The sequence below is a fragment of the Dendropsophus ebraccatus genome, chromosome 8 (genome assembly GCF_027789765.1).
Source record: "Dendropsophus ebraccatus isolate aDenEbr1 chromosome 8, aDenEbr1.pat, whole genome shotgun sequence".
Lineage (NCBI taxonomy): Eukaryota > Metazoa > Chordata > Amphibia > Anura > Hylidae > Dendropsophus > Dendropsophus ebraccatus.
In genome coordinates this window covers 34,267,039-34,280,982 of record NC_091461.1, presented here as the reverse complement: position 1 = coordinate 34,280,982, position 13,944 = coordinate 34,267,039, and the positions used below count along the sequence as shown (strand labels likewise).

The 13,944-nt window shown below is 43.5% G+C and overlaps 1 protein-coding gene across 7 annotated transcripts in view; it reads left to right on the top strand.

Moving 5' to 3' along the window:
- LOC138799236 (gamma-aminobutyric acid receptor subunit pi-like) overlaps positions 1 to 13,944 on the top strand; it is a 126,964-nt gene that overhangs the window by 100,283 nt on the left and 12,737 nt on the right. For all 7 annotated transcript variants that reach the window (XM_069980144.1, XM_069980143.1, XM_069980142.1 and 4 more), the window contains 2 exons: positions 10,639 to 10,706; positions 11,641 to 11,858. In XM_069980144.1, coding sequence (XP_069836245.1) covers positions 10,639 to 10,706; positions 11,641 to 11,858 — 286 coding nt within the window. The remainder of the gene's footprint in view (positions 1 to 10,638; positions 10,707 to 11,640; positions 11,859 to 13,944) is intronic.

Sequence of the window (13,944 nt, the reverse complement as noted above, 5' to 3'; positions counted from 1 at the left end):
CTTTTCATGCTCACTAAAACTAAGGCATTAATTTGATTTCATCTAAGTTGTTGCTGTTTAACAATGCAGTCATTTTCCTACAAATTGATGTTTTTGTTTTTCTGGAACGGCTGTAAAATTCTAATGTACAGTATAATTAGCCGGAAGATAGATACTTCGTTATTTCCTTGCGGAAGATACAGAGATCGTTGATATATTATACATTCCCTACTTCAGGATCAGTTTGATAAGGGATGTTCCAGTTTTTTTCCCGTAAGTCCCCCCCCCCCCCCCTTAATTAAAAAGTAAAAGGATTTCAATGGTAGATTTCCATAAGAGGATGTTAAAAAACTACTTTACATATTCATCCTCCCAGAATTCCCAATGGAGCATGAATGGTCTATAGGTATCCTTTTATCTTTGGGGTGCTCTCCTCAATGAGAAACATTACCCCTTTGGTTCCAAAATAATAGGCTTCTATGCAGCCAACCGCTACGCTGCTCCATACTGGTGAGGGGCCACAACTAGAGTTGCGTGGACTGTCTGACTTTTGGTTCAACAGCATCTGCGCTCGATCGTGATGCCTGTGATCCTGGGTGCACAGTTGCGCTCCCGGGAATATGCGGCCAAGGTATTCCAGGGAATTCCAGATCGATTCCCTGGAATATCCTGGCCGCATATTCCTGGGATCGAAACTATGCACCCGGGATCACAGGCATCATGATCAAGTGAACAAAAGTCCGAACAGTTCGCTCATCTCTAGCCACAACCCTGAAAGAACTATCTTTATAGATAAGTAGCTTCAACTTCTGGGGAGTTTATTGCTTGGCTCATTAAATCTCTAGTCATGTTCTAAAGCTTGAACAGAAAAGTTACCTCCATAAGATAGATAGAAATTTTTTCCCCTATGTAGTTGACTCCACCCTTTTCCCCCATATAGTAGTTAGGCCCTTATGTGTCCCCACAAAGTAAATAGGCCCCTTTATTTTCTCTTACAGTAGTTAGACCCCCACACTGCTCTCCTCTGTTAAAAACAAACAAAAAAACAAAATGCCCAACCTCTCACACCATTAACCCCAGGCTCTTTTCTGTCTTCGCAGTACTCTGGTCCTCGGAGATACTCTCTAAGCTGTAGGCAGTGTGAAACACCATGTGCATCTGAGGTTCTTCAGACATTCTTTCAACTGTGTGCACCATGATGATTTACTCACAACTTAGCTAGGGTCCTGGGCACTGAGCGGGCCTTCTCTATGCCCTTGCACTGCAAAGAAGTGATGTGTGGCCTGGTGTCCTGGACCTTCCAGATTAACAAAGGAAAAAGATTCAGGTCATTAATGCTGCCCTGCACAACACAGCCCAGAGGAGAGCCTGGAAGAGCTTCCCTAGTATGGTGGGGGCCTGTGGGCCTTCTTTACCATAGGGGCCCACTCACAACTGCAAACCCAGTGACTCCTTCTGCAATGTCACTGTAAGTGCCCCATTAAGCAGAACCATGTTTGACAGTCCTTCTTCTTTTAGATATGCAAACCGTGTCTGATAGAAGCGCTGATCTAGCAGCTTGTCACTTATTTAATGAATTTTCTACACAGCTTAATGATTGTACCCTCAGGGCCTCACAAACAATCACTAGATCATTCATGTGGCCCTTCACTTACATCACTGTCATTGTTTCCCATGAGAGATATGTAGCTGACCAATTGCTCATTAGGTCTTATCGTTGGGTCTTTTATAACAGGCAGTCATTGGCCTATTCTTCTGATAATCATACTGTATAAAAAGCCCTTGGGTAGAACTTATACATGGGCAGGCCCCGTTGACTTTAATCGACCAAACATTGTCAACTAGTGATTACATTCATATAATTTCACAAATGTATATATTTTCAGACTCCAAAGGCGCAGTAGAAACATGCATACATTCAGGAAATGACCCAAGGGTAAAGAAGTTTATAAAGGTCAGTGGGGCTCTTTCCTGCCCTGACTACAATGAAAGGAAAAATAGAAATCGACCAGATTTCTATAAAATTACACTGAGCAGGAGAACGTCTTTAAAAAAAAAAATTACTAAATGCCAAAAGTTTCTATTGGGTTAATGAAATAATAAACACAGATGCAGAATTATAGGGCAGGCATCGGCTTTTCACATTTTAGATCAAGAACACAATTAGCCTTTTAGGCAGTTTTCTATTAAAATGTTTCTACCATAATAACATGGTCCTAAAATTAAAACGCAATTATCCTGTTGAAACAAACCATTTACATGTGATTGCTATTACACTGTGACTGGAGTCTAAAGGCACAAATACTGCATAAACCTCAAGTCTCTGAATATATATGCACTTCAATTGGAAGTAGGGGGCCTGGGTTCTGTGTGATAGATTTTTATGTGAGTCTATAAAAATTATTTAACTCAGAACTCTAACGTGAACACTAGAAACCATGTTATATTAATTGTAAAATAATGAACGCTACTATCATACTATTCGTAAAAAAAAAAAAAAAAAGGTGCAGGTCTAGTGTTTGGCAATATAATAAAAGTTTTTTTCCACTTTGGATTAATTTCCCCTGCTTCTAGTCACATAATGAGCTATTAATTCTAAGCTTCTGCCTGTCACCTCTAGGGGGAGCCTATTGAAGACTGATTCCTGTAGTTTCTACTGAGCTCAGTGGTAGAGCAATAGGGGTCATAAATTATTGTAAATGGGCCCCTTAGTCACATGCTTGATCCGCAGTCCATCTCTCTAATTAATTGTACTGGATTCCTTTGGACACCAATGCAATTGAAAAGTTGAGAGTCAGCAGAAGTGAGGGAATGCTCTGCTGCCTGTCCTGCTACTTAGGGCTCGCTGTGGGATACAGACCTAATCAGAGGAGCCGGGTGACAGGTGAGTATTACCAGGGGCACAGTTAGTTGGAAGTCACTGTTGTCCAATCTGTGGCTCTCAAGATGGTGCAAATGTACAACTCATATCATGCCTTCTTGTCAGAGCATGATGTTGCAGTAGCTGTAGTTATGCTGCACATGTGTACTATGTGCTGTTCTATGTGTACGTTATGAATCAAGGGCACTGTAAAAGACCACTAACTACTTTATTCCGACCACCTTTAAGAAGGTTAGTGCATACTAGGTGCAGCACTGCACGGCAGTGAAACTGGCTCAGGTACCCCTAGCAACCAATCAGATTCCACCTTTCATTCCTCACAGACTCTTTGGAAAATGAAAGGTGGAATCTGATTGGTTGCTAGGGGCAACTGAGCCAGTTTCACTTTACACCATGGTTGATAAATTTCCCCCATGGTGTTCTTTTGCTTTGGCGTTTTTCTGTCTTCTGGCATTTTTGAGGCTTTTTGGCAGTTTTTCAAAAACACATGTTTTTTTTTTAGGGTATATTCACACGAACGGGCTCGCAGCGAGATTCTCGCTGCGAGCCCGGCAGGTCCTGGCAGTTCCCATACACTACATACTTGCTGCGGTCTAAACAACCGCAGCGAGTATGTAATTCTGCCGCCCTTAACCCCTTCTGCTCCCGCCCGGCTCCCCCGCTGTAAGCATACTTTACCTGTCCTTGCTGCACGGGGTCCCGGCGTCCTGCTCTCCCGTCCGTTCCAATTAGTGTGTTGCCCAGCCGCAGCCACTGATTGGCCGGGCGGGAGAGCAGGACGCCGGACCCGTGCAGCAAGGACAGGTAATGTATGCTTACAGCGGGGGAGCCGGCCGGGAGCAGAAGGGGTTAAGGGCGGCAGAGTTACATACTTGCTGCGGTCGTTTAGACCGCAGCAAGTATGTAGTGTATGGGAACTGCCAGGACCTGCCGGGCTCGCAGCGAGAATCTCGCTGCGAGCCCGTTCGTGTGAATATACCCAAATTAAACTGTAGTGTTTCTTATAGACTTCAATGGCATTATTCTGGTTGTCTCAAAAACGTCATTGCTGTGAATATGGCATTTTTTTCCTGGTGTTTTTGTCACCTTTTGTGGTCTAGCAACTAGGCCATGTGATAGCAAAGGAAAAAAAAGGTTCAGCACACAAAAACGCCTAAACCACAAAAAAGATTGTTCACACATAAACTAAAAAACACCAAAAAATAAGAAAATGCATGGAAAAAAGGAGCACAAAAAGGATGTGTGAGGATACCCTGAAGGCTAATATAGAAGGTAGAGACATTTATGTGGTCTCAAGGTCACAAGGTCAATGAATGGGGTTGCACCAAAACGTGGCCATAAATAAAGCAGTCCCAAGAACTGTATCCTGGATGGATCTCTTGCGGTCGTGGCCATTTGTGGATCATAACACAACCCCATTCAGTGACCCCAGCTTGATGCACTCGTGGCATGAACCAGTGCGACTTTCTGTTGCCATTGCCACATTTTGTCCTTTTCTATGTAGCTTCTGTTTGTTCTCCTCTTTCAGATGTGAGGAGTTGTTTTATTATGACCCTTCTGCTAAATATAGAAGAATAAGATGCGTTTTTTTTATTTGAAACATTGATTTTAGTGGGCCTGTTTCCCTTCTAGCGGTTCCCTTGGTAGCGGATTGCTAGTCAGTGATTAGATAACAGGGTTTAGCAGCCATAGGGGTTGCTGTATGACTCAAGCATTGTTGGATCTAGTCTCTCTACAGCCCCTTTTAAGGCGCTATTACACGGAACAATTATCGGCCGTACTCCGTCTCGGCCGATATCAGCCATTAATCGTCCTGTGTAATAGAACACAACGATGTTGTGTCGGCTGATGGCTGTAGTCGTTTGTTTTACAACATGTTGAAAGACAAACGACTCATATAGCAGTGATCTGCTGCCGTCGCTCCGTGGAGTAGGAGCTGCAGCAGCATACCGCTGTTATATGCTATGGGTTGCTCGGGCGATCGAGCGATCACCAGGGTAGCCCCCTGGCACCTCTCCGCGGCCCCCTGGCTCTCATATGCTCACTGTTGCAGTGTGTAATAGCAGCGGCAGCGAGCGGGGAACAAGGAGCAAATGAGCGCTGACAGCTCCTCACAGTCGCCCTGTGTAATAGGGGCTTTACATGGGCTAGTAGTGTTACTAGAAACGTTCCTTCAGCCGTTAATCGGCCCATGTGACAGCAATCAGCCGAGGAGCAGGGCTGTCGCATCTTTTGTGCAAGCGGTCAAATTCATCGCTATCAGCCTAACATCTCTCTGTGTAAACATTGAGTGTGCGGCCAATAGCAATACATTTAAAGAGACCCTGTCAGCAGGTTTATGGTGTCCTATCACAGGGTAACATAAACTAGAAGCTGAATAGAATGATGTATCACTAACATTGTTCTGTGCAGCTGATCCAGAGAATAACAGCTGATCCTGAATAACATGGACAATAAGTAGTCCTCTCCATTAGGTGCATGAGCCCGGTAGTCCTGGATATTCATGAGATGCAGAAAACTCCGCCCACCAGCTGCTGATTGGCAGTTATCTATCTATGCTGTGTATAAGCAGCCAACTGTCAATCAGCAGCTGGAGGGCGGGGCGAGGGGTGTGACAAGAATACTATTCTCCTGCATATAGGAGAACGGCCTAACAGAATGATGTAAGTAATACACCGATCTGTTCAGCATTTCTGTCAGTAGTTAATGCTGCCCTCATGTAAGGTGGAATAAACCTAGTTAGAGCTTCCGTTTAAAAGGCTGCACAAACAACACAGTAATCATTCAGCGATACAGTGATTGTATGTGCAGCACCACCATTCGATTAATCATGCCTTGTGCAAGTGAGCACCAATCTTGCTGATCGGGCTGTATAAAAGGACCCTATGCATGCCTTCTTTTACCCCCACCACCATTATGACACTAGATATGTGGAGGCATAGGACCACTTGCAAAAGTTATGCTAACTACTGATTTTCAAGAAGTTCAACCCTATTGGCTCCAAAGTCCAGCCAGGGGATAATCCCTTGAAGTCTTCACCTTGGAACTTAAAGTGTCACTGTCATATTTTTTTTTTTTTTTTTGCAGAAATCAATAGAACAGGCGATATTAATAAACTTTGCAATTGGGTTTATTAGGCAAATATGCTATTATCTGCATTCAAAAAGACTTTTCCCAGGTCCCCCCCTTCCTCCTCTCTCTCATTCACTGCTCATTATCAGGAAATTGTGTCTTGTTGCATCAGACATGCCCCTGTCTGTTCTATGGAGAGGGGAGGGGGGAGATAAGTCGGCAGCAGAAAGCAGAGAACAAAGGATTACACAGCGGGAGCTGTGTGAAAGTCTCTATTCAGAGGTCAGAGAGGTCAGTGCTGACTTAAGAGAAGATAGCCCAGTGATGTAGCTGTAAATTAACTCTTTGTTGTCCTGTTTTGGTGCCTCATCTTCCTCCACCCCTCCCCTCTATTGTTAGAAAACCATGAAGACAGGGGGGAGAGCTTCAATCTGATTTCTCATGATAAAAATGCATTTTTCAAGCTAATAAACCCAATTACAAAGTTTTTTTAAAATCGCCTGTACTATTGATCTCTACCAAAAAAAAAAAAAAATTAAATGGCAGGTACACTTTAAGCATCTTTATTGGCCTTTCTTCAGACCTGCTTAGTGCCTATGTACCAACATGGCACTGCTCAGGTCCATCCAGTCCTTAGGACAGGGAGTTATTATGTTGGGGCACAAGAGATACCACGAATAAACTCTATCTAACTAACATGCTGGATGTTCCATTTCCTTACTTTATAGCCAATATTAGCCAACAGCAGGGTTTTACTCTATAAGATGATAATGGGTGTTGATCTAGATTAAGTGGATTAAAGTGAGGCTATCCCAGTGCTATGTCTGTGTAAGATCCATAGTGACAGTGTTGCTGATGGAAGATAGAATGGCTTTTATAACACTCATGCTGCTCCTGTGGCTCGGTGGCAGCTGTCCAACCCGCTCCTGTTATGCCATGATCTGCACCCAAGACAGTTTTCCTTCTCTTTTTTTTTTTTTTTTTTTAATACTACAGAGAAGACTAATGGCATTTACACATTCATGAGAGTCAGTCTAGAGACAGAAGGGGAAAGTGAGATGAGAATATACTTAGTGGGAATGTAAAATCCACATACACCTGTCCATAGGCATGTCCATTACAGAGAATAGAGATGGTTCTGGGAAATATTTGCACATGTCTTAATATAGATCTCTATATAAGCAATTTTTTTTCTTAGGTTATGCCACAGTCTCTTGACAAAGAAGTGAACCTTTAAGGCTGTAACTGGTTTTGCACTGGTTATACTGGTATGGGGAGTTTCAGCCATTCTCTGGTTTCAAGGCCCAATTCACAAATCAGTGTCAGTTTTTCCTGTCAGGAAATTCTGTTTAGGAGGCCTTAAAAGGTTTCAGGAAACCATCAGGATTTCCTAACAGTAATCAGTTTTTATATTCAGGAAACCATCAGTAGTGTCTCCAGGATTTTCTGATGCACATCAGGAAAGTATCAGGAAAGCATCAGGGTTTCCTGAGCCCCCATAGACTTCAGGAAATCCTCATGAAAATAGGACAGGTTCTATAATTTCCTGACCTGTTTTCCTGAACTGAAAAATCCTGAAGGCTGTCAGTGTTCAATGCAACCCTATGGGTCAGGAAAGCCTGACAGGAATTCCTGATAAGAAAAAGATTTTCCTGAAGTGTGAAGGGGGCCTTACTCTTTAAAGAGGATGTACCACCAGGTACATCCTCTTTAACCTAAACCCACTGATCGAACAGCGCCGGCACGGGGAAGCCGGTGTCACGGTCCATTCATTCTAAGGGAGCCGCGTCATACAGGGAAGGGAATTCCCTCCCACTGGGGGCGGCCCAGCCCGCCTCCAGTGCTTGAGCATCGGCCAGTTCCGGTGCATAGAACGGCGCCGTGCACGATCAGTGCGTTTAGGTTAAAGAGGATGTACCAGGTGGTACATCCTCTTTAACCCCTGCAAAGACGCATGGAGTTACTTACAGGGTGATGCCCAGGTTGTGGCCCCCTGAATGATCGATGGTTACCAGGACCACAAGAGCCAGAGACCAGTAATCAGGAAGATGTCCAAGAAAAAGGGACTGGAAACAATATAAGGAACAAGGCCAGGAATGAGAACCAGAGGCACAGTGGCTTAAGGCAGTGTAATATGAACAGAGCCAGATACAGAAGTGCACTGCACAATGCTGATAATAAGGGCCCTATTCCACAGTAACGATAATCGGCCGAATTGGCCCGATGCGGCCCGATGCGGCCGATTATTGCTTGGTGGAATAGAGAGAACGATCAGCCGATGATCGTGTCATCGGCTGATCGTTTATTTAGGGCCAGACCTAAAATCATCGTTCCCCCACTGCGCATTGCTACAGTTGAATAGCGGTGCACGGCGGGCGACCGATGATTTGAGAAGCAGCAGCAGCATACATTACCTGTCAGGTCTTCTCCTCCTCTCTGTCTTTCTCCCTGGGTCCCGCGCGCTCTAGCTGTAGAGTGGCCTGTCAGCTGACGGAGCGCTCAGCCAATCACAGGCCGGGACCCCCACGGCCTGTGATTGGCTGAATGGCCTGTCAGCTGACAGGCCATTCTGAAGATAGAGCGCGGGACCCGGGGATGAAGACGGAGCGGAGCAGAAGACCTGACAGGTAATGTATGCTGCAAGAGCTGCAAGGACATCGGTAACGATGTCTCTGCAGCCCTCGCTCAATGATCATCGGGCCGTGGAATAGGCCCAGTAAACGAGCAGCGATCTGGCAGATCGGCGCTCGTTCACATCGTTGATCGGGGGAGGGTGAGCCGGTTCTGCCTCCGCCGAATTTAGCATTTTTCCAGCAGAAAAAATGTTAAAGAAACCGACCCTTCAGTACTTGGGCACAGGATTTATGCAAAGGCATTGCGCCTCTACATTAATCCGGGGAGTATCAGCACTGCTGGTACAATTTTGTGCCTGGTGCAAAAAATTCTAAACTTAAAGGGGTTGTCCAGCGAAAAAAATTTTCTGTCAAATCAACTGGTGTCAGAAAGTTATATGGATTTGTAATTTATTTATATTAAAAAATCTCTCTTAGAAAGTCTTCCCATACTTATCAGCTACTAAATGTCATGCAGGAAGTGTTGTTTTATTTTCAGTCTGACACAGTGCTCTCTGCTGACATCTCTGGTCGAGACAGGAACTGTCCAGAGCAGGAGAGGTTTTCTATGGGGATTCATATAAAACCGAGACAGAGTTCCTGTCAGCAGAGAGCATTGCGTCAGACTGAAAATCATCATCATCATTTCCTGCAGGACATATAGTAGCTAATAAGTATGGGAAGACTTTTTTAATAGAAAAAAAATTACAAATCTATATAACTTTCTGACACCAGTTGATTTGAAAGAAAAAGATTTTAGCTGGACAACCCCTTTAATAAATGACTTCCATAAAGCAATCCAGTTCAGCCCATGACTCTGCAGTGTTCATCTAGAGGAAGGGGGAAAAAAACATAAAGTAAAAGCCAAAAAATTCCAAGTTAAAATAAATTCCTAGATCAAGGACCCTTCTCCAGAATCTAGTGACTATACCCTGTAATGTTCTTATACCCCAGAAATTCATCCTTTTAAAACCTTTTATTAAGTTCACCATGGCCACGTCCTCTGGCAAAGGGTTTCCTTATCTCACCGATTCTTATGATGACATCACTTTCTGCATTTTTTTTTTTGTGTTACTAAGGACGAAACGGCCTTAGCAACAGAGCCTCAACTGCAGATTTCCAGTAAGGAGACACCTAGTGGCCGAAATTCTAGCATTGTATTTCATATAGAAAACAGGCATCAAAATATATAAATGACAAAGCTGTATTATATCGCTTCCCCTGCTGATGTAACCTTATGTATTAGAAACAACAGCTTCCATTTACATATATTTCTATTTTGTGTTCCATGAATTAAGAAAAAAATAATAATGAAAAGCCATCTGACTGGCACAGCTGCTCTTCTGTTGGCAAGATGGCATGTGCTAATGCTTTGTGCTGCTAGAAACAATCAGAGGACACACGTAACATACTTGGCAACCACAATATAAGAACATGAGGCAAAGGTCACTGATCTAAATGTGATAAGGCATTACCCAGACTAGGCCATTGTCCTCCATCTTACATTGTTCTTTAATAGACAATGAGGTCACGGCTAGGTGGGCTTTTATGATTTTGGATTTATAAATGTCTTCTATTTAAAACTCTCAAATCTTTCAGTACTTAGCAGCTGCTGTATGTCCTGCAGAAAGTGGTGTATTCTTTTCAGAATGACACAGTGCTCTCTGCTGCCACCTCTGTCTATGTCAGGAACTGTCTAAAGCAGTAGCAAATCTCCCTCAAAAACCTCTCCTGCTCTGGACAGTTCCTGACATGGACAGAGTTGGCGGCAGAGAACGATGTGTAAGATTTGAAAGAATACACCACTTCCTACAGGACATACAGCAGCTGATAAGTACAGGAAGATTTAAGAGTTTTAACTTGCCGATACCAGTTGATTTAAAAACATATATTTCTCCAGAGTACCCCTTTAATGTTGAGAGTTTGGAGGACATTGTTATAACCATACAATCCTCTGTGAAGGTCTACTAGGTTAATTTAACCTCAGTTACACTCCCATTATAACATTTCTTTATGGCATCCTGTAATTGTGATAGACAGGCAGCTGTTCACCTAGTTGGTTCTCTAATTCTTAGTGTGATTTATTCCATACAGATGGGCCTGTGACAGTCGGAATGAGTTTGGACATAGCCAGCATTGATACGATATCAGAAATTAACATGGTAAGATATCAGCTGTTTTTTTGGTTGCAGATTGTAGATTATAAATTAAAGGAGAACTCCGACAAAAAATTGAAATATAGATTTGTAATTTACTTCTGTTTAAAAATATCAAGTCTTCTAGTACTTATCAGTTGCTGTATGTCCTGCAGGAGGTGGTGTATTTTTTCCAGTCTAACACGGTGCTCTTTGCTGCCATCTCTGTTCATGACACAAAGGGGGGCATTTATTAAGTCCGGCGTTTTTTACGCCGGACTTAAAAATGCTCCCGCAGCTCCGGCGCTACGGAGATTTATGTAGAGGCGGACTGCCTCTACATAAATCCCGTGCGCGCCGGTGCGCACCGCCGAAAACCTACGCCAGCTGAGGACTAGAGTAGGTTTTCGGCGTATATTTGGGCGGAACGGATGGTAAATCGCGCGGACTCTGAGTCCGCGCCCTCCGTTCTGCCTACTACACGCCCACTTTCCGCCCCCCCCTGGCGTACTCGGCGGAAAGTGCCGATTTGCGAATATTTTATTCGCAGATCGTCCATTTGCGTATCAAAAAATACGCAAATCGGCACTTTCCGCCGAAAATCATCCGGTCGCAGGATGATACATGTGGCCCAAACTGTCCAGAGCAGGAGAGGTTTTCTATGTGGATTTATTACTGCTCTGGACAGTTCCTGACATGGACAGAGGTGGCAGCAGAGAGCACTGTGTTAGACTGGAAAGAATACAACATTTCCTACAGGATATTCATCAGTTGATAAGTTCTGGAGGACTTGAATTTATAACTAGAAGTAAATTACAAATCTATATAATTTTCTGACACCAGTTGATTTGAAAGAAATAGTTTTTTTTTTTTTTTTTGGTCAGAGTTCCTCTTTAAGTGTAACTGCTCTGATGTGAATAGACATAAGACAATGCCTAATACTTTTCTTGATGTTTTTTAGGATTATACTGCTACCATATTCCTGAGACAGCGCTGGACTGATGAGCGACTCTGCTTTGAAGGAAACAAGAGTTTAAGTTTAGATGGTCGTCTGGTGGAACTATTGTGGGTCCCGGACACGTTCATAGTGGACTCGAAAAAGTCGTTTCTTCATGACATCACTGTAGAAAATCGTCTCATACGGATTTATCCAAATGGAACTGTACTTTACGCTTTAAGGTAGGAGTATAGCTCTACTTCATGGGTGTAGCTACCATAGAGGCAGGGTAGGCAGTTGCTATGGGGCCCGTGCAGGAGGGGGGCCCGGAGGAGAAGGTAAGAGCGTGTGTCCTTCTGCTTAACCACTTATGTATTGCAGCGTGTAAGTGACCCAATGTTTACTTACATGCTGCAACACAAAAAATTGGTTAACAAGCAGAAGACAGATCTCTGTTTCACTGCTCTGATAACCCCTGACCTCTGTTCTCCAGCTGGCAATCAAGGAGGAAAGGAAAATGTGCAGAGCTCCCAGCAGAGGTCAGGGGTTATCAGTACACCAGCAGCAAAGCAGATGTGTGTATATATATATATATATATATATATATATATATATATATATATATATATATATATACACACACACTTTTGCTTTGTGTTGTGCTTAGGGGAGGGGGGCCCCTTAAATTTTTTTGCTATGGGGCCCCATAAATCTTAGCTACGCCCCTGCTCTACTTCACACACAACCAGTATAAAAGCGGAGTCAGATTTTTATTGCATAAATTTCTGCAACTTCACACCTGTGCCATTCATGTGCATGGGTTAGGGCCCATTCATATCACTTTTTGCCCACAAAAAAACAGCATATTTTAGCAATCTGTCAAAAAGGAATGTGATCCTATAGTGTGAACGTGGGAGAACAAGCCTGCAAATCCTGCACAGAAACAGCATAAACAGCACACATCCTTTTTGGTTGACGTTTTTCAGGCCTCTGAAAAAAAAAAAAAAAACTGCCAGAAAAAGAAAAAGCGTTTTTTTCATGCATTTGCATTTTTTCTGCCGTTTTTGACTTTATGTGTGTATGATGTTTTCTGCGGTTTAGGCGGTTTTTTTTCCTACTACCATCACATGACCTAGCTGCTGGACCACAAAAGGTGACAAAAACACCAGAAAAAAAAAAAAGGCCATATGTATAGTAATAGCGTTTTTGAGACAACAAGAATAATCCGATTAAATCAGGACGCTGATGTTTTTGCAAAAAACAAAAAACAAAAAAAACGCCATGGTGTTTTTATTGGTGTTTTTCCAAGATTTTAAGTCAGTGTGAAGCCAGCCTGAACGGTGTACAAGTAAATTACAAAAACAACCAGTTGATTTGACAGAAAAAAAAAACTGCTGGAGTACACCTTTAAAGAAAGTATGCTTACCGGACCTCATGACCGCACTGCGCTGTTTCGCCAGGTCCTGATGACGCTTTCTCTCAGCTTGGGGGTACGTTTCGACACAGCTGAAACATCACCAAAGTGTGGGATTTAGCCAGCTCAGCCAAACAGTGACTGCAGTGCTGTCCCATCCCATTTACTGACTGCAGTGGCGTAGCTAGAAATGGCTGGGCCCCATAGCAAAGTTTTGATTAGGGACTCCGCCTTCCCGACTGACCACTAAGCCATCAAGTGTAGTCATAAATGCATAACTGCAAGAGCTTGTCAGGTGTGCTTTCAGTTAAAGGGGCATTGCAGAACCCGGGAGGCACGTTTGGCCATCTGGTGCTGCAAATGACTACAGCTCAGGGAGCCCAGTGTATTACAGAATCAGACCATGAGGCCCCTTGATGTGGAGGGCCCCATAGCAACCGCTGTGGCAGGCCCCATAGCAGCCGCTATGGCTGCTACAGTGGTAGTTACTCCCCTGACTGACTGGCTGAGCAGGGCATATGTCAACCGGTTCATGATGTATCAGCAAGAGAGACATGCAGACTGTCAGCCGGGTCCTAGAGCGGGTCGCGGAGCTGTGAGGGTATCGGGACGGGTAGATATACCTTCTTTATTATTTTCTCCCCAACCCCTGCCTGAAAATATTTTTTCTCTTTTAATGCCCCCTCTATATGTCTAAAAGGGTAAATACTATTTCAGCATTAGCTTTTTAGACTTAAAGGGGTACGTTGGGGACAAAAAAACTACTGATGTCAAAAAGTTATATAGATTTGTAATTTATTTCTATTTAAAAATCTCAGCTGCTCCAGTACTTATCAGCTGCTGTATGACCTGGTGTATGTATGACCTTATGTATGGAAGTGGTGTATTCTTTTCAGTCTGACACAATGCTCTCT